General features: G+C 35.6%; 3 protein-coding genes across 3 annotated transcripts; all 3 read left to right on the top strand.

The window, feature by feature from the left end:
- The first annotated feature begins 2,536 nt into the window (after positions 1-2,536).
- Positions 2,537-4,664, top strand: LOC111018045 (Tetratricopeptide repeat (TPR)-like superfamily protein). The gene is made up of 3 exons (XM_022293983.2): positions 2,537-2,895; positions 3,131-3,319; positions 3,657-4,664. The coding sequence occupies exons 1-3, from the start codon at positions 2,710-2,712 to the stop codon at positions 4,155-4,157; spliced, it is 876 nt and encodes a 291-aa protein (XP_022149675.1). The 5' UTR covers positions 2,537-2,709; the 3' UTR covers positions 4,158-4,664.
- Positions 4,665-5,932: 1,268 nt separating this feature from the next.
- Positions 5,933-12,688, top strand: LOC111018042 (cyclin-T1-3). The gene is made up of 7 exons (XM_022293979.2): positions 5,933-6,647; positions 7,297-7,531; positions 8,126-8,207; positions 10,132-10,266; positions 10,762-10,937; positions 11,037-11,188; positions 11,492-12,688. Exons 2-7 carry the CDS (start codon positions 7,299-7,301, stop codon positions 12,442-12,444), a joined length of 1,731 nt encoding a protein of 576 aa, XP_022149671.1. The 5' UTR covers positions 5,933-6,647; positions 7,297-7,298; the 3' UTR covers positions 12,445-12,688.
- On the top strand, positions 12,582-18,251 carry LOC111018044 (interactor of constitutive active ROPs protein). Its single transcript, XM_022293982.2, has 9 exons — positions 12,582-13,707; positions 14,841-14,909; positions 15,920-15,970; positions 16,069-16,132; positions 16,256-16,330; positions 16,542-16,796; positions 17,038-17,083; positions 17,173-17,251; positions 17,347-18,251. Exons 1-9 carry the CDS (start codon positions 13,435-13,437, stop codon positions 17,437-17,439), a joined length of 1,005 nt encoding a protein of 334 aa, XP_022149674.1. The 5' UTR covers positions 12,582-13,434; the 3' UTR covers positions 17,440-18,251.
- Positions 18,252-18,860: the final 609 nt, after the last annotated feature.

Below are 18,860 nucleotides of genomic sequence, written 5' to 3'. Positions count from 1 at the left end.
GTAATAAAATATCGAAAAATAAATAATAACATTGAACATTTAATTTGAAAAAATAAATTTCATATTTATCTTTTACATATTTTAATCTAAAATTCTATAGTACAATAAAAAAAATTATTATCAAATATGTTTCCGTTTGTTTCTTAAAAAATAGTAATAATAAATAAATAAAAACGAAAAACAATCCAACATAATTTTGGTCGGTCTTTAATTGAAAAGATGAAATATGAAATAAGAAATCGAAAATAAAATTTATTTTAACAAACCTTAACTAAACGGATCCTTATCTCTTGGATTAACTCATCTCACTTAAATTAAAATAGTTGTTTTGAAAAACATCTTAAATAAAAAAAAATATGGGTTTGAATTTTAATTTTGGGCCATTTATTTAATAATATGGCCTGTGGGAGTGGCCGTCTGAAAAGATGGGCCATCAATTTCGCCCTTAGCTTCATGGTCATGGCATTGACCATTCACACTCCCCATTTTTTCTCAATTATTTCTCCCATATCCATTAATTCATTTTTTCCCGAACCTTCTTAAAAATTATAACGAAAAAACTTGAAATTCTATATTCAAAAATTGGCAGAGAGTTTATTAAAAATGAATCCGTGTAATATTAGATATAATTTATATGAATATTTATAAAATGGAGACCAAATACTATATATATCCTGACAATTCAATTCAAAGGTTCACTAGATACGCCCAATATATTTGGAAAATTTTAGAGTAAAATTGAGTGTGATGTAACTAATATTTATAAAATTGTGGCGAGAAAACAGTGATGAAATATCTAATTCCGTGACCAATAAAGTTGTACTATTAATTCCATGTTTAATGGAAAAGGGTTGGAAAAATGGGTTCCAATTTCAATTATGTTGGCTTCACATTAGCCACATGGAGAGAGAGAAGTTGTATTCAAAAAATTGGTTGTAGAAAGTTTAGTGTTCTTTGTGGACAATATCTACTTGTAGTCAACCATGGAATTTATTATCATTTTGTGCCGACGGTTGAGCTCAGCGGTGTGAAAACCAAGCTCAAGTATTCAAAAAATTTGGTGTAGAAAGTGTAGTGACATTGTTTATTTTGGTCCTAGTCTTGGTTTGAATATGACATGTTAGATACCTTGTTCTCTTCTTTTCTGACTTGAATTGTGTGAACACTTTGTGCTTGACCCTAATTATCATTATAAATAACATGATCTTGAATTTATAACTTTATTGGATAATCCTACGAGTCGAAGTGTGTTTTTTGATCTGAAAATTGACCAAGTTCGGAATCCAAGTAGATTGAAACAATCGGAACCTGCGAAACAAGGTTAGCACTCTGATGGACAAGTCGCTCTAAGCCTTAAACATTAATGGATTCACGTACCTTGTATGAGAGGCAAACATCCCTATTTATAGGGATGATCTCCAACAGGGCTTCTGAAGTGGCATAATGGTAATTCGACTGTCCGTGAAATGCGGTGTGGGGTGACATGGTATCTACGTCCCTGTAGATATCATAAAATAGTTCAGCTCGTACCCATGTTAGGTCGACCAAATAAGATGTTTAATAGCTCAGTTCGGAGCACAACGCTGAGCTGGAGGAACTTGTGATAATTCTAATTACTTAAGTAGAAACACCCTTAAATATTCGACATGTGGCAGGTGGTAAACAACCTCCAACATGTGTCTTTCAAAAATTTTCGATGAGAGTCGAATATCCATCTGTTGTTAGTGCTGTGTGTGTGTGTGTGTGTGTATATATATATATATATATATATATAATTGATGATTTATCTGTATTTTTGGTGTTTGGATTAATTCACTTGCTTGATATATTGTGGGTTTTAAATTTGTTCAAGTACTTTGTTGGGAAAAAAAACTTCAAAATATATAATTAAAAAAATATAAATAACCAACAATGTTTGTTTTATTCATGAAATAAAAGTGAATAAGAAAGAAAAACATCTAACGAACAGCCCATACATATATAACTGGGCCATATTTGTAGGTCACATTGGGCTCAGTTGGATCCTTTATCAAGGCATCTTCTATGTTCCCAACTGTATGATTTGGGCCGAACTATGTGACGGCCCAATCCGTAATCCACATTGGAAACAGCCCAATAAGTTCAACAATGCAGCTTTACCAAATTTAGTTATGTTCAAGTTAAAAAATAATATATTTGGCTACATTAATGTTATACAATTTTTTAAAAAAATTAACAATATAATTCGAAGCATAATTTGATAGTTGGCCATCTTAAATTATATTACGATTATAATTATTTATGGGAATATGATGAGCTTTTTGCAAATGTTGTGGGCTGTCCATTTCAAATTGATCAAGAGCTAAACCAACGGTCGAGATTCATTCAGTTGACGTTCATTCGACAAAAATAATGAAAAGCCAGAACAGAAAGTGGGCGGTTCCTTCCCTTCGTGGTTTGAATTCAATTTTTTTTTTTTTTTTGAAAAATAACAACAACTAATTAGGAATAATTAAAATTTTGAAATAATTGAGTGAAATTGAATAAATCAATCTCAATCTTCCAATCCCGTCTATGATCTGTCCATTTCTTGTTTCTCCTCGAAGCTTCGCGTTTCACGAGGCTCTCGTTCGCGTTCCTTCTTCGATTTCGTTTCTGTGAAACTCGAGGAAATTTCATCCACTGGGGTTCGTTTGATTTGGGGATTTGTTCAGTGGGATTTGAGTTTCGATGCCCATGGCGACCGCGCCCTTGAATAAAATTGAGCGAGCGCACCAGATGTATCGGGAGGGGCTCTATGTGGAAGCCCTGAGATTCTACACTGAAGCGCTTGCCATGGCCAAGACCAAGTCCCAGAGGATCGCGCTCCATAGCAATAGAGCTGCCTGTCATTTGAAACTTCATGATTTTAAGAAGGTATCGTCTCTTTGCCTCTTATTCCGATTCCCAATTCGAAAGTGTTTCTTGGTTTGCCCTGAATTGGATTTGCATTTCGTTAATTGATTTCATTCCCCGGGAAATGAAACTTCAGTGTTTAGGTATCCTTAAATTGAATATTCTGCTTTCGATCACTGATTCCAAAGAGATTGTCTTATAATTTGCGTATTGGATTGAAGTTTGATTCCTTGTAATCTTGTCGGTTCAATTTTAGGCAGCGGAAGAATGTACGTGGGTTCTTGAGCTTGATCACAAGCACACCGGAGCGCTAATGCTCCGTGCCCAGACTCTTGTTACCCTGAAGGAATACCATTCAGCTCTCTTTGATGTCAACAGACTTATAGAACTGAACCCAACATCAGAAGTTTATCAAAATCTTCAAACTCGTCTCAAGACGCAATTGGTACACCCTCAACTCACTAAACTATTTCCTTATCACGCTGTTCATTTGCTGATGATCGTAAGTTGGTGGATGTTATGCATCTTGTTTTATTAACCGAATGATTTCGATACTTGATCTTGTCAATAGAATCACGTCCATATACTGAAGTTGTATAGGAATTTATTTTGTCAGAATTCTTGCAAGGAACTGGTGTAATTTGTGTGTGTGTGTGTTTCTAAGGGAGGAATTTTCGGATCTGGTTTGTCAATCTCCATCTCGTAGTTCTTACATGTAATTTAATTGGATGCTATTATGCTTGTGGCTATTGGTAAGAGATGTTTTTTCTGCTTAAGGAAAGTCACTTGCTCCAATACCTGAATCAGAAGCAGAGCTTGAAGAGGAAGAGGAAGAGGAAGAGGAGGAATATGATGTTGAGTTCAATGCATATGCAGCCAGCGAGATGTGCAAAGAGGAAAAAGAAAATTCAGTATCTCCAAGTATTGAGCGGGTGCAGAAACCTGAGCACAATTGCAGTTTGACCGAAAATACCGATGTCCAGACAACTCGGGGCTACAGTGGATTTTCTGAAGATGGAAACAGTCAGAAAGCTGAGGTGAAAATGACTACTAGAACTGAAGTTGTTGCCCCTCAAGCACAGAGCATGAAGGGTACAATGGACCAAGGTTCCAAGGGCTGGAAAACAATCCCAAAACCAAAGGGACACTCAACTTTAGACTATGCACGGTGGGACCGAGTCGAGGATGATTCTAGTGAAGACGACGATGACGATGAAGAAGAAGAGTCTGGACCTCAATACCGTTTTCGTGTTAGAACTGTTGGAGTTAGATCGGTGAAGTGAACTGAACATACAACATACAATCAAATGTCTTGCTGTCTTGATAGAGAACTGACACAACGAGCAACTCGAAACCTTGTGGATTCAGAGATTCACATGTTTTAAATATCAACATCAATGATACTTTCAGATCTACATGATGAGGTTTCCGTCACGAGGAAGATTAGCACCATGGATGATCTGATCGACGAGCAAGCTCTACACATGATATCTTAAACAAAGCTCCCAACTTATGTCGTAGTTTGGTTTGAGTAATGTGTCTGCAGCAGAACATCACATTCCGGGTGGTTATCAGAAATGGATAATATTTCTGGCGTCTAATGTTCAATGCTGGCTTTTCGTTCGCCCGAGAAAATGATGTAAATACTATTATCAGCCGCTATCCACGGCGAATTGTTGGTAGACTCAGCAGCAGAGTAAGGTTCAAATTTCCTGATACCTGAAAGAAACAAACAGTTGTAATGTCATGGTGATAAGGTAATTGAATGGATTGTTAATCTTGTTTTTTTACTTTTGTTCCTTTCTTTGTTTTGTTTCGTTTCTTTTTTCTGGCATTTCGGAAGCCATGGATGATGTTTCGGCTAGTTTCGTGAATAATTTGAGAGTTGAAACAAAAATTTGGCCAGAACAAGCAAAATCATGGGTATTAGCTAACCAGTAAATGTAGAGGTAAGCCATTCTCTTTCTTCCCTGTAACTTGTTTCTCCTTTACACCATTACTTGAGCTAATTTATTGTATGAATTGTGTTCGAGCTCCTTGTCGTATTCGTTCGACTCGGAGCAAATATTTATATTTGGTTTCTCAAATAGTTCAACATATTTTCATTAGGGTCATTCTTGAACGTTTTAAATCACTACTGAACCCTCGTGGATTAGCTTTTAGCTATTTGGAAGTCCTAAAATTGCTTCGGAATCATTGGGGATATTAATTAAAATAATATATATATGTTTTTTATATATGAAAATATTAGACTATGGTGGCTTAAATGAGTAATTGTCGTTTACATTGTATATTTCTTTTTCTAACTAATTCTAATTTTGTTTAGACGACAATAATAATAAATGTTAGTGTAAAATGATAAATTGAAGCAAAATTTGTTTTTTTTTTTGTTTCTACAGAATTCCGTGGATTACTTTTAAATGAGTATTTCCTTAGATGGTAGGCAACATCTCTCAGTTGTCTACCCTCTTTCCAACTTGGTTAGCGTTAATTTTAGACTTCAAATTTTAATATCCGTCCCGAACTAAAATTTAGTTACTAACGTTCATATTTCTCACTTATAATTTTTTTAAGAAATCTAAACAGTTTGCAACTAATTATATTTATTGTTTATCGTTTTTTGGAATATCGTCAAAATTGTATATAAATTTTGAAAACAATCAAAATAAATTTTGTCTTTCTAATTCTAATTTCTATTTTTTTTTTGAAATATTAATAAAAATATCGTTTTATCATACTTGAATTAATGGACGTTGGGACAATATAATTCATTTTTTTATTAGAATTAAAAAAATAGAAACATTACCAAATGAGCTTAGGCAGTTTAGTAATATCTTCATTTATTTTAATAAATAAAAATATGTTAACTTAAACATACAATCAAAAAGTAATTTGAGCATAGAATTAAAAGGTTGTAAATTTGAATTCCTACCATCTTGCGTTCGGCAACTATTTTTATTTTTTATAAAATGAGACTTAATTTTGTTTGAAATGGAAATAAATAAAAAACTTGTTTTTATTTCTAAGATTTCTATATAATTTTGTGAAAAAAATATAAATAATTGTCAAATACTTAAATTTTCCCATAAAACTTGACGGAATAGAGTCATAACCAATAGGATGCTTACTTTACCTCCTTAAATTTTCATAGTCTATAAAAAAAAACCAACACATAAAGTCTTTTTCATTAATTATGTCTAATAAATCTACAGAGTTCCAATTTTTTATTTAATAGATCTCCAAATTCAAAATTAAATATTAAATTTAATAATTGGAGTCGACCCATCAACCTTATACACAAAACTATATGTCGAATTCACATTCTCTCGATTAAAGATATATGTCAATTACTGCTGATTGATGCTCACTTTAACGTATTGTTAAACTAGTTTAAGTACTTTGACAAAAAATTTATGAGCTTGAATCCCAAAATATATATATATATATATATATAGTTAGATTAATTATTATTGTTTGGCATGCGTATGCGTATTGTATTTGGTTTGGTGAAAAATAGCACGTATGGAATGGACGGGACGGGGCCGGAGCGAGAGCACCAACAAAAATTTCAGCTTACTTCACTCCCGACTGCTTTTTCCATCCTATCTTTCTCATAAACCCTAACCAAATTTTTTCCCAAATTCTTTTTCTCCGCCCATTATCACAACCCCTCGTTTTTGTTTTTTGTTTTTTTTTTGTTTCTGTTTTTAATTCATGTCCTTGCGAATTCTGCACGATTCTCTCCTGCTCTTCGCCTGCCCAGTTTAAATAAGGTAATGTCAATCGCATTCTTACCCGCTACTTCTGTTTCTGCAACTTAGATGATTACTCGATCATCAATCTTCTTGTTTATGCCGCAATCATTCTTCATTTGAATCTGAATTTTTTAGTTTGGTTGTATCGCTTCGAATATTGGGATTTCGAGACGTAAGTCAATGGGAATAATCGTCCCAACTGAGGGGAGGGGGAGGGGGGCAGCGGCAGTCGTATGTTTCTCTGGCATGACTGTCGGACATTTGTCTTCTCCTTCGTTTTTGTTGTGAATAGTCGAGAGGAGCCACATGGAGTCAATTTAGGAACACTATAGCTCTTATCTAAGTAGCTTTACACGGAAATATAATACCTTTTGAAAGTTTTCTGAGAGAAAAATGTGTTTTTGTTTTTGTACTTTGTCAGTGGTAAAGTTCCTTGTTTCTCCATCTAAAACTAGCAGTTTTGAAGCTATCGGAGTTGTGGAGGCTTTCTCAAACTATTTACAGTTGGTTATTATAATTTGTTATAATTTGTTATAATTTATTTTGGTGTCAAATATGTCTAGTCGTTGTGGATTTATGATTGTAATTTGTAAGTTACTGGATTTGGTGTATCTAACTTTCAGTTTTCCTGGACAAAATTTCCTTGTCTATGAATTTTGGGCAACAGATATGCATATGGAGAATTTATCATCTAGTGATCCGTTGCATCATGCAACATACGAAAATAGTGATTCGAAGCACTCGCAGGACGGGCTGGAGGATGGATCCCGTTGGTATTTTTCTAGGAAGGAATTAGAAGAATATTCACCTTCTAAACAAGATGGGATTGACTTGAAAAAGGAGACATATTTACGCAAATCATACTGTACATTCCTCCAAGATTTGGGAATGAGACTTAAAGTGTGAGTTTTCTAACCATCTTTAAATGTGCTATTGCCTTATGCCTTCTATCTTGTCTCCCCAGTGAAAGGCATTCAGTTTTATTGTTGCCTTATCTTCGGTTATCCCCCTTCATACTGTCATTTCACTTTCTTTAGAACCTTCCGAAGAATTATATTCCATTCACTCCTTGATTTGATTTCATCCCAAGAGTTGTTAAAGATATATATTAAATGTTACTCTGCTCTAGATCTTTTGCCACACTCAAGTTCCTTAATCTATTTTCTGATGTAGATATAGTAAATGCATTCATTTTATTATATCAGGATATAATTTTTATTGGATTGATTTTAGCAGCTTCCATCTCCCGCTTCATCCCTCCTTTGGCTCTCTGTTTCTCTCTCTACCTAGACTACCTTCTCCATGATAAGCCTGGCACTTTTCAACCTGTTTATCCCATTAAATTTTTGTCCTGTTGAAACTTTAAGCATTTATTAGATATTAAAAAGTATCAATTTGCCTCCCTTTTTTTTCCCGTCTATAGCTGTCCCTGGATCAATTATTCTGCTGTCTCAAGATTATTATCTTATCTTGTGGTTTCCATTTTTATTATGCAGACCCCAGGTAACCATTGCTACAGCAATAATTTTTTGCCATAGGTTCTTCCTTCGACAGTCTCATGTGAAGAATGACAGGAGGGTACGTTCATTTCTTTGAGTTTTTGTTGGGAGATATTTGTTTTGTGTGCTTATGTCTGGATGATGGACTTGGAAATTTGATGTCTATAGGCATCTATTATTCTGTTGCTCACATAGGAATCCCACACCCATTCTATGTTGGGATTTCACATAGATATATAAATAATCAATCTCTATTATTATTTAACTTATAACTAATGTCATACATAACTGATAACACTTCTTTCTCCATCCTTTCCTTTCCCCCTTTTTCTTGTTTTAAGTTTTGCAGTGTGTATAATGTATAGTGAAACCAAAACTTGTTCACCTTCGGAAATGAAATCATCAATTATTTCAAACTTCCAGATTCCATACCAAATTCTCCGTTTTTAACCAAGTATATTTTGAAAGTTTGTTCAACATTAATTTCTTGAATTTCTTCTTTGGAATCATCATATCTAATAAGATGATGTATGATACCTTCAAAAGTTGTACACATTTTTTTTGGAAGTATGTGAGGTACATAGATGACTTCCTCTGCTGATAGCTCTCATGATCTCATCCATAGGACCTTTACCTTTGTGACTTTGTCATTGATTCGGCACGGGCATGGAATCATACAGATATGGCGATACGTTAATTTCTAAAAAAATAGGACACACACACGATGGAGACACATCTTTTATTTATTTATTATATATATATATATATAAATAAAATATGTATATATATATTTAATTCTTTAAGAGAGATAAAATATGTATAGTGAACACATAAGAAACAGAATATACTTCACTAAGAATTCTAAAGGCTGAGATAAAAATTCGTGACGTTTGGTCACTCTACTTTTTATGTTTGGTCATATAGTTATAAAGTGGTTTGATTCATCCTGGAGTTGGTTTATTATGCTAGATGGAGAAAAGGTCATTTCATCCAACCAATATGAACATTAAATAACAATAAGATTTTACATGAAGTTGCTCACGACTATGGAGTGCATAAATCTTAAAGAAATAATAAAAAAAAACTAAAGCTGAAACTAAAACTAAAACTAAAACTAAAACTAGGAGGTAGGGGATTGAGAAAAACTAAACTAACTTGCTGGCAGTGGTATTGGGAAAAATCTCACTAGGAAGATAAGAGCCTAGGAGGTAGGGGATTTGAAGATAAGTTCTGGGGTAGTGGGCTTGCGAAAATTCCCACTAAAGAAGGTAAGTACGTAATAATGCTAACCTATTAAAAACCAAAGGCCACCGCTTAATTTTCTTCCTCCTTCCCTGCTTGATTTCAACTGAAGCTCCAATGTACAATTTCAATTGAACAATCGAAAAAGATAGTTACTCTCTCTGCAATTTCCACTGAAAATATGAGTACTTTTCTCTATCCCTTAATCAATTTGGTGCCATGTTTCAATCTAATTTGGTGCCATGTTTCAATCTCCAATTTGAAGGCAAGCAGAGGTATTTTGATGAAAGTTTCTCTTCAACTAAATTCAAAGCATCACATTGTGTTCTCTTGTTGTTTCTTTTTTGAATTATTCTCCTTCTCTTGTTAACGCTAATTGGGGAGTGTTTATTAACTCTTTGTAATTTTGTATTTTTTGTTTCCCTCTTTTTTCACTCTTTTGAGAGTCTGTATCCTTGAGCATTTGTATTATATTTTCATTAATTCACCGAGAAGTTGTATCTTGTTATAAAAAAACTAGTAAAGACGATGGAAATCCTAGCATTTATTTCTTTATAGTTTGCAATGAATAATGATCCATTTTTATTTTTGATTCTTTATGAGAATTTCGTAGTATTTACAAGCCTCTTTTGTTGGGCTTCATTAAAGGCGTTGAAATGAAATCTGAAGTAGGGTATCTTTATAGCATAGGGTTGAGCTCGTACGTGTATTGAGTAGATGATGTTATTTTAGTGCCTCAGTTTAGTTTAATTTTCTTGCAGACAATTGCGACAGTGTGCATGTTTCTCGCAGGAAAGGTTGAAGAAACCCCTCGCCCATTGAAGGATGTTATTCTGGTTTCATACGAAATCATCAACAAAAAGGATCCTACTGCTGCCCAGAAGATCAAGCAAAAGGTATCAAAATGGTTACAGTGGGTCAATTTTCGGTTCATATTTCATGTGGCTGGTATCTTGTTCTAGCATGTCTTCATTTCTGATGTTATTGTTTATGCTACACTTCAGTATTGGGTGATCTATTTTGTTCTTTGTTCATTCGAAATTTCATTTTCCCTCTTGTCCTAACTACAAATGGGCTAGTAGCTCTTTTATTTTTGGCTTCAACAACTTTGTTAAATTTTTAATTTTTAATGAGCATTGTAATAGACTGTTTTTAAGGAAATGACGTGTGGTTTAAACACTTGGAAGCTAACAGTTTGGTCTCTGGTTGCATTTAGTGGAAATAAGATTATGCTTGGAACACTGCAGAGTAATGACTGTTTGGTCTGGAGGTTGTCTTAGTTCAACTCTAGACTGTAGTTTAATTTGTTTCCCTTGTTAGATGAAAATGAAAGCATGTATTTATTTAAACAATTAAATTATTTATCAACATGTTCACATAATCTCCTGCAGGAGGTGTATGAACGGCAAAAAGAGTTAATTTTACTTGGCGAGAGAGTTGTTCTCGCAACTCTTGGTTTTGATCTTAATGTGCATCATCCCTACAAACCCCTTGTTGAGGCAATTAAAAAATTCAAAGTTGCTCAAAATGCCTTGGCTCAAGTAGCTTGGAATTTCGTCAATGATGGGTATGGGCTGTATGGCAGATTGCATGCCTTGGTTTTATGTATTGCCTATAGATGGCTTTTCTCGGTTCTCTTTTCTTGAAATGGGGATGTGGTATGCAGATTGCGGACATCTCTTTGCTTGCAATTTAAGCCTCACCATATTGCTGCTGGTGCCATTTTCCTTGCTGCCAAATTTCTCAAAGTTAAACTCCCATCAGATGGGGAAAAGGTGTGGTGGCAAGAGTTTGATGTCACCCCACGGCAATTGGAGGGTCAGTGTCATGCATTTTCTTTGAATGTAGTAGTTTTAGTGGAGCACTGAAAACTTATGTTGCACCCTTGGACTTCATTTTGTTGAAGTGCACGCTGAAACAATTTTTCACCTTTTGTTTCCTAGATCTTGTGTTGAGAAAAATCTGCAATTTAAGCCAGGCAAAAGTTTATTTATTTATTGATCAATATTTCATGCCTAAGTAATACTTTTGGAGAATGATATGTTTAATATGCCCAACTGTTCTCCTTTTCCCTGCAAATAGTTATGCGATTCTAACTGTTAATAGTGTTATCTTCTGCAGAAGTCAGCAATCAAATGTTAGAACTTTATGAACAAAATCGATTACCACCTTCTGGTGAAGCTGGTGGAAGCATAGGAGGTGGTCCCACTAATCAAACGGCTGCGAAAGCCTTGACTAACAGTGAAGAACGTGCCGTAACAGAAAATCATGTACTAGGTGCAGGTATTGCTACTTGTTCAAGACTTGGAACCTCAAAAGCTGGTTCATCTAGGCCAGCATCTGAACACTCATTTGCAGGTGATCAGCCCTCGAAAGCAATTCCGAATCCAAGTGTTGAAAGTTCGAGTATAGATTTTAGAAGTCCTTCCAATCACAAAACAGGCAGTGAATCTAAGGTTAGGCAGGAGATGGATCCATCGGCGGGTTTCCATGACAAGGGAAAGTCTCAAAACTCATTAAAGCATCAGTCAGAGGGATTGGTTGAGCAAGACCATGCAAACGATATGAAAATAAATGAAAGAAGGGATGGGATGGAACTGAAAGACAAACATGTAAGTCGAAATACAGATTTTAGAGAAGGGACCCTTGGCCTTGGCAAATCCCAGGAGGTTATCAAAAAGATTGATAAGGACAAAGTAAAGGCAGCACTTGAGAAACGAAGGAAGTCTCTTGGCAGCATGACCCAGAAAAAAGAGTTGATGGATGAGGATGATCTTATTGAGAGGGAGTTGGAAGCTGGTGTTGAGATGGCTGCCGGGAGCGAGAAAAACAAACGGGAACAGAGACTGAGTTGGAATAAGTCATCGAATAAACAAGAACACGAGGATTTGTATCAAGAGAAGCAGCGAGACAATGATGGAGATGAACATCTTCAACGAACACGGCAGTCATACGATCTGGATTCTAGCAACATAGAAGAAGGGGAGTTCTCAACTATCAATGAAGTTGGTTATGGGTATCACGAGTCCCCAAAGTCGAATAGCCGTAAGAGAGGCAGGGAGCTCACAGGATAAACCTTTGAAGGAAAAACAAAGGCGTGTCGTGTCCGTGTTGTGTCGGTGCAGCTGGCCAAACAAAGAGAGACCAGAAGATTATCGTTCTGGAAACTCATGTTTGAGAAATTCGGCTCGAGTTTTATTCAGAATGTTTTAGGTATTAGTCATTCCTGGAATCACTCATCATCCAAAGATTAAATTGCTATTCCCTTGAGAAATTCAAATTGAGGGCCGTGCTCTCCACGTAAGTCAACTTCTGCTATGCTTTCCATGTATTTACAACTTAAATACAGCAACGATTTTGAAAGGGCCTCCTCTATGTCTACATAAGAATGTGATGATTAATGATAGACTTTAGAGGTACAAATTTTCAAAGATTGTTGGAATTTGACCAATTTTAAGCTGGGTCATTATGCAATTATGCCGAACATTTTGCAATCACATTCAAACCATATAAACAATGCGAATGGTTAGTTTGATAGTATCTTTCTTCGAGTCATAAATTTGAATCTTTTCATGCATGAAAAAACGAACGCATTAGTAGTAAAATATGTTTTCGTTCACTTTGTTGTTTTCTTTTCCTCGAAGTTCTCGAGGGTACGAAGTTGAGTCGAATTTGTTCAACTAAAATAGGTTTATAATTGGAGATGAAACAGACCCATTTTGTTTGGTAGTTTAAGATGGTTACCATGTGTTTGGCTTTAAGCCAATTTGGAGGGAAAGCGTAACAAATTTGAAAACAAAAAGCCCCTTTTCTTTTCATCATTTTTTCGAAGTTCGAACCTGAAGAACAAACCTACCTTCGATTACCATTTCAAAGTCCGAATTTGAAACTCAAACCAAACCAATAGGAAGGGAGAGCGCGGCAATTAATTAATCGGTGACGATATATTCTTGCTGAGGAATTTGCATTTTTCTGTAATCCCTAATTTTCCTTTTCGAACCGTATTCGGCTTCACCTACCGCTTCTCTGTCTGTAATTCCTGGAGTTTAGAGGAGGGATCGAGTATGTCGCAAAGCAACGGGCCTGATTTCAATCTGCCGGATGAGATTTTGGCGGTGATTCCAACGGATCCCTACGATCAGCTCGATCTTGCGCGTAAAATCACCTCCATGGCTATAGCCTCTCGTGTGTCGAATCTTGAAGCTGACATGGTGAGGATGAAGCAAAAGCTTCACGAGAAGGAGCTGACCATCTTCAACCTGCAGGAGAAGTTGACTCACCTCGAGCACGCGAACCAGGAAGCTGAGTCTAGGTTGAAAATTGCGCTCGATGATAATGTAAGTGGATGCTGTGTTCGTAATTCGGAATGCTTGGAAGCCTTCTTTTTCTCTTTTTATTGGCATTTAGATAGTAAAATTTTGGGCCAACCATGCTGGATGTATGGCGATTATTTTCGCCGTAGCATATGTTGAGATATTTTTTCGATTGAAAATGACAAAACAGGTTATCTGTATTTGCTTAAATTCAATGGCTATAGATTGTTGAGCATCTCAATTTTCGACGAAGACGGATGACTGATAGCTCAGTACTTTGCTTTTGGTTCACGATAAAGGAAAAGACCAAAATATTCCGAATTATCTTCCCAATTTCGGCACTTCAGAAGATAGATTATCGGAGCTCAGATTGCTATATAATGATAGGAATTTGAGATTTGGTGACAGAGATGAAAATTTAAATTTATGATTTGTTGCTGTTTCCAGTTGAGAGAGAAAAGTGAATTAAGGACTAACATCGTTTGAGTAGATTCTGGAACGGAAATTTTCTTAAGGGGGTTCTAAGCTAGTTCAGTCAAATAGAATATTGGTAGATATGGCGTTTGATTGTATAATATTTTCCAGAGAATGAGGGAGACCAAAGAGATTGGATTTCGTATAACCTTTTGGATTCTCCTTAAATAAGTAGCTTTTTTTTTTAATAACCGGGAGTCAAAGCGTTGCTTCCCTATACCTTGAGGCACCTGAGCTTGCCTTGAAGTCCGAACTGGGGAGACATCAAGGGTTCTTAAATAAATAGTTTTGTTAATTTGAACCAGTTAATTTGGTTCCTTTGGGCATGGCTCGAAGATTGAAAAAATATATTATGGAATCTATTAACTGATTGAAATTCCCTGAAACCTTTGCATTCTCTGGTACATTTTGGATAAAACTGACTATGTTATACCTAATAGTTGTTTGGCGTAGATTATTTAATTGGCTGTGCTAAAATGCAATCGTGTGGGAGTTTATCCTAGCAATCAGTTTCAAAATGAGAGCAGAGATGATTAGTGGAAGATACTTTTGCTGCTCCAACTATTATTTTGTTACACTTTTAAGGCCAATTTTCTAGTTCCTCATCAAAGCATGTTGAAGTAACGTTGGTCTCATTTCCTGTTGTTTATTATTGTTTTTTTTTTTGTTTTTTTTTTATGAAGATGAGGCTGTCCAGGGAACGGGATTCATTGTCAATGACTTCAAAGAAACTTGGACGTGATTTGGCAAAGGTGAGAGCATTCTTATACAGAAACAAATAACCTTTGTCTCTCTGGCTATTTTTTTTTGATAAGAAACCAAACTTTTCATTGAGAATAATGAAAACAAAATGGATGTACATGGGCATACAAAAACAAAGACCTAAAGAGGAAAGCCAAACTAAAGAAAGGACCTCCAATCCAAAAGAATATGACCTAACTGATAGTTACAAAACAATTTCGGAACAGACCCCCATAAAAGAACATTAAACCTTATGAGGTCCTAAATAGACTCCCACTTTCTTTCCACCCCCTTAAAATTCTATTGTTTCTCTCCAATCAAATCCCCCACATGATCCCAAAGAAATCCGCTTGCCAAAGGAAACTCCCTTTCTCACGGAAAGGAGAGGACATAAGCACTTCCTATCAATTTCGAGATCTGTATGTTGATTAGTTTGGCTACTAGTCAAACTTTAAGTGAAATAACTTCTTATGGTGCAAACTGAAAGAAGATCAGGCTTGTTTTGCTCATAGACTAAGAGCCAGCATGTGAGCCCATCATGCCATGTGTATCTCTAGAGCTTAAACATCTGCTTGGCTTCTGAAGTGGAAGGAACAAGTCGATGGGATATGAATCTCAAAAGATAATGTCATCATCAATTCATTGATTTCATTGCTTTTTGTCTCTTGTCCTTAAATCTTGAAGTGTTTTGTGCTTACCATTTTATGAGTTGGCTGGACGAGGAATTTGGTTAAGATCTTGGGAAGTCAGGTTAGGGTAATTAAATAACTAATTGTTAAGATATACGTTGCTATTTCTTTGGTATATAGTAAGGTAATTTGATTGAGAACAGAGTTCATGTACCTATTCTACCATGTCTCTAAATTTGCACGCTTCTAATTTCTTTAATTTATTGCAATCACCTCTCATGTTGTTTTATATAATTCTTTACATTTTTCTTAGAATGGTTAATTTTAGGACATTTGAAATGAGTGCTTCAATTCGTTAGATATCATAAGGCTGGTGTTTTTTCGAATGACAGCTGGAGACATTTAAGAGACAACTGATGCTATCACTTAATGATGACTCCTCTGTAAGGTTCCCCGGTCCATAAATTTTACCAGTTATGCTTGGCTGATGATACATAATTCCTCGTGTATAATTTGTCCTTTGATGACTTCTTTTTGACAGCAAACTGAAACTGTTGATATTGGGACCTGTGATCAAGCAGTTCCTAAAGCGTACACTGACAAGGGTATTATAGAATTCCTTGACCTTATTTTCCATTTTCTTCTCAATGAACTATTAGTTCTTATCTATATCACTATATGTTATATATTTGGTGTTCAATTGGACTTAACTCTCACCTGGACTTCAGACGAGGTAACAAATGGACACGTCAAACATCACTCTTTCAGTGGTTCAACAGAGACGAGAAACACAATGGATGAAGGTATTGTGGATTACTACCTTGTTTAATGCAACGGATAGAAGAAAGGAAATTGATAGTAATTAGATTATGATCATAAATATTAACTTCAGCTGATAAAACAATGCGTTATTGAAGTCCTGGAGAATGCCATTTTATTGCCAGTTGGTTTTCAAGGAATTCTCTTCAGTTTATGATGGATAAATTGACACTAAAGGCAGCATTTATTCTTCAGCGGTAAAACATATTGGACAAAAATTTTCAACTTCATATCTCACCCCAAGGCTCACTCCATCTGCAACTCCAAAAATTATTTCAACGAGTGTATCCCCCAGAGGGTATTCTGCCGTTGCTTCTCCACAGATAATGTCTGGTTCAACTTCTCCAACAAAACCCTCATATGATGGACGTATTGCACTATCTCCCTGGTACCCGTCAAGCCAGCAGTCTTCCGCAGCAAGTTCTCCTCCTCGTGCTCGTCAACTGGCTGGTAAAAGAAGTGTTATCTTTTTCTTTTGAAGATCACGACTTTCTTGAACTTTTTGAAGCATGATCTGCAACTTTTACATCTGTGTGTTTATTTTGATGTGGACTTTCTCATTCTTCGTGGCCTCTTTATCTATTACTGCAACTATTTAAATTTTAGATGTCCCCTCGGGATGAAGTTTTCAGCTATTCCCGTGCCTTCTTTTTGTCACTATCTTTTTATCTTTTGTGCTTATACGTTGTAGGTCGCCCTGCTCGTGTTGATGGCAAGGAATTTTTCCGCCAAGCCAGGTTGTTTTCATACTCCACTGTGAATCTGTGTTTAATGAAATTATAAATAGAAAAGAACATGTAGACTGATGATTTATAATCCCATTCAGGAGTCGCCTGTCATACGAGCAGTTTAGTGCCTTTCTTTCAAACATAAAGGAACTCAATGCTCAAAAGCAGACTAGAGAGGTAACTTTATCAGTTTCTTCTAACAATTTGCCATGAACTTATATCTTGGGCATTCTTTTTTCACTGCTAAATAATTTCGACTGCTTTGCTTCCAGGAAACTTTAAGAAAAGCAGAAGAGATATTTGGGACAGATAACAAAGATCTTTTCCTGTCATTTCAAGGATTACTTAACCGCAATGTTCATTAGGCCTGTCTGTACTTGAGACTGTTTACACCACATAGGACTCTCTCCTTTTAGATTTTTAGAGGGCAAATCCAAAAAAGGCTGTTCCCAACGGCTCTCTTGCTCTCTTGCTCTCTCTGAAGGCTCGTTTATGCTGCATGCAGATTCTTAGTTTTTGTTCGTATCCTTTATTGCGACTCTATATGTAAAATATGCAATCTCAAAACCTTTTGTAGTTGTTGAAACTTCTCTTTTGTGGCAGAAACAGTGATTTTTCTTAGATAAGACAAAGAGTGACAGAAACAATAGATCTTGAGGGGGAAAAAGGGAAAAATCAGATGGCTTTCTTACCTTCATCATGTGGTGTGTACCCTTCTGAAGCTGCAGCTGTGAGCTGTCTCTATGATAACTCTATTTGGGGGAAGTTTTACTTTCAGTTTATGTTCTCACTTTAATTACCCATTGGAAGAACCCAACAAAGCCCTGCTGTCAAATTTGCATTTAAAGGAGGGAATTCAGTTTGATCTGACTGAAAGACAGCAACTTGTTTATAATATTTGTGAAATAGAAGAATCAGAGCTTCCAAGAGAACCCAGAAAAGTGAGATGATGATGATGATCACCACCATCTGCTCCAAAATCAGCGTACATTCACTTCACTTGCAAGCTGTCTGCTGCTGCTCCATTACAGCACCAACTTACTTATCAGGCTAAGTACCAACTTTGGTGGGATTGATATGAAATTCTGAATTATTAATTGGTGATTCAGAAGGTTCATTCCAGGTAAAACTAATGTTTCGTTTTGAGAAGAAAAGTATTCGGTTTTGCTTTTGCTAAGTTATCATCTTAGTCCTTATCGTTTGTGTTTGGTTTCAATTTAGTCAGGATTAAATATCTCAAAACGTTTTACCATTGTCGGCTGTTAACAGAGACTTTTTTCTGGATGTAAAACATAGAGACAATCCTTTTGATTGCCAAATTAGAAAAGTTTCTTTTGGGTAACGTCTTTAATGTATGATATTAACAACTAGAAGAACTAAAAAATTCAAAATTCAAAGCTATATAGAGGCTAGTGCTGAAATGTTAATTGATTTTTACTTTCCCCAATTGAAGTGAAGGAAAAATTAGCAGTTTGCAGAAAAACAAATTTGAAGGAAGAGAAAAATTGATTGTACAAGTGATGGGATTGAAAGGGTAATCAGAAAGCACCCGATACTCGTAGCCTTTACTATAAATATTTAAAATTCGATCCATTTTTTGTTTTTTTTTTCTACTTTCGAGGCACATAACAGGCAGACCCAAGATAAGATTTTGGTCAAAAGAATCTGCAAAAATGGCTGTCACACTAGTTTGATAAGATTGAGGTTCTCTACTTGTTCGCTCACTTTCACCATAAATATATTCATATAATATATTATATGTTTGGTTTTGATACTTTGGTAGCCT

The sequence above is a fragment of the Momordica charantia genome (genome assembly GCF_013281855.1).
Source record: "Momordica charantia cultivar OHB3-1 chromosome 2 unlocalized genomic scaffold, Mcharantia_2.0 BLBB01000002.1, whole genome shotgun sequence".
NCBI lineage: Eukaryota > Viridiplantae > Streptophyta > Magnoliopsida > Cucurbitales > Cucurbitaceae > Momordica > Momordica charantia.
Note: the sequence above shows the minus strand (reverse complement) of the source record. Positions and strands in the feature narration are given on the sequence as shown.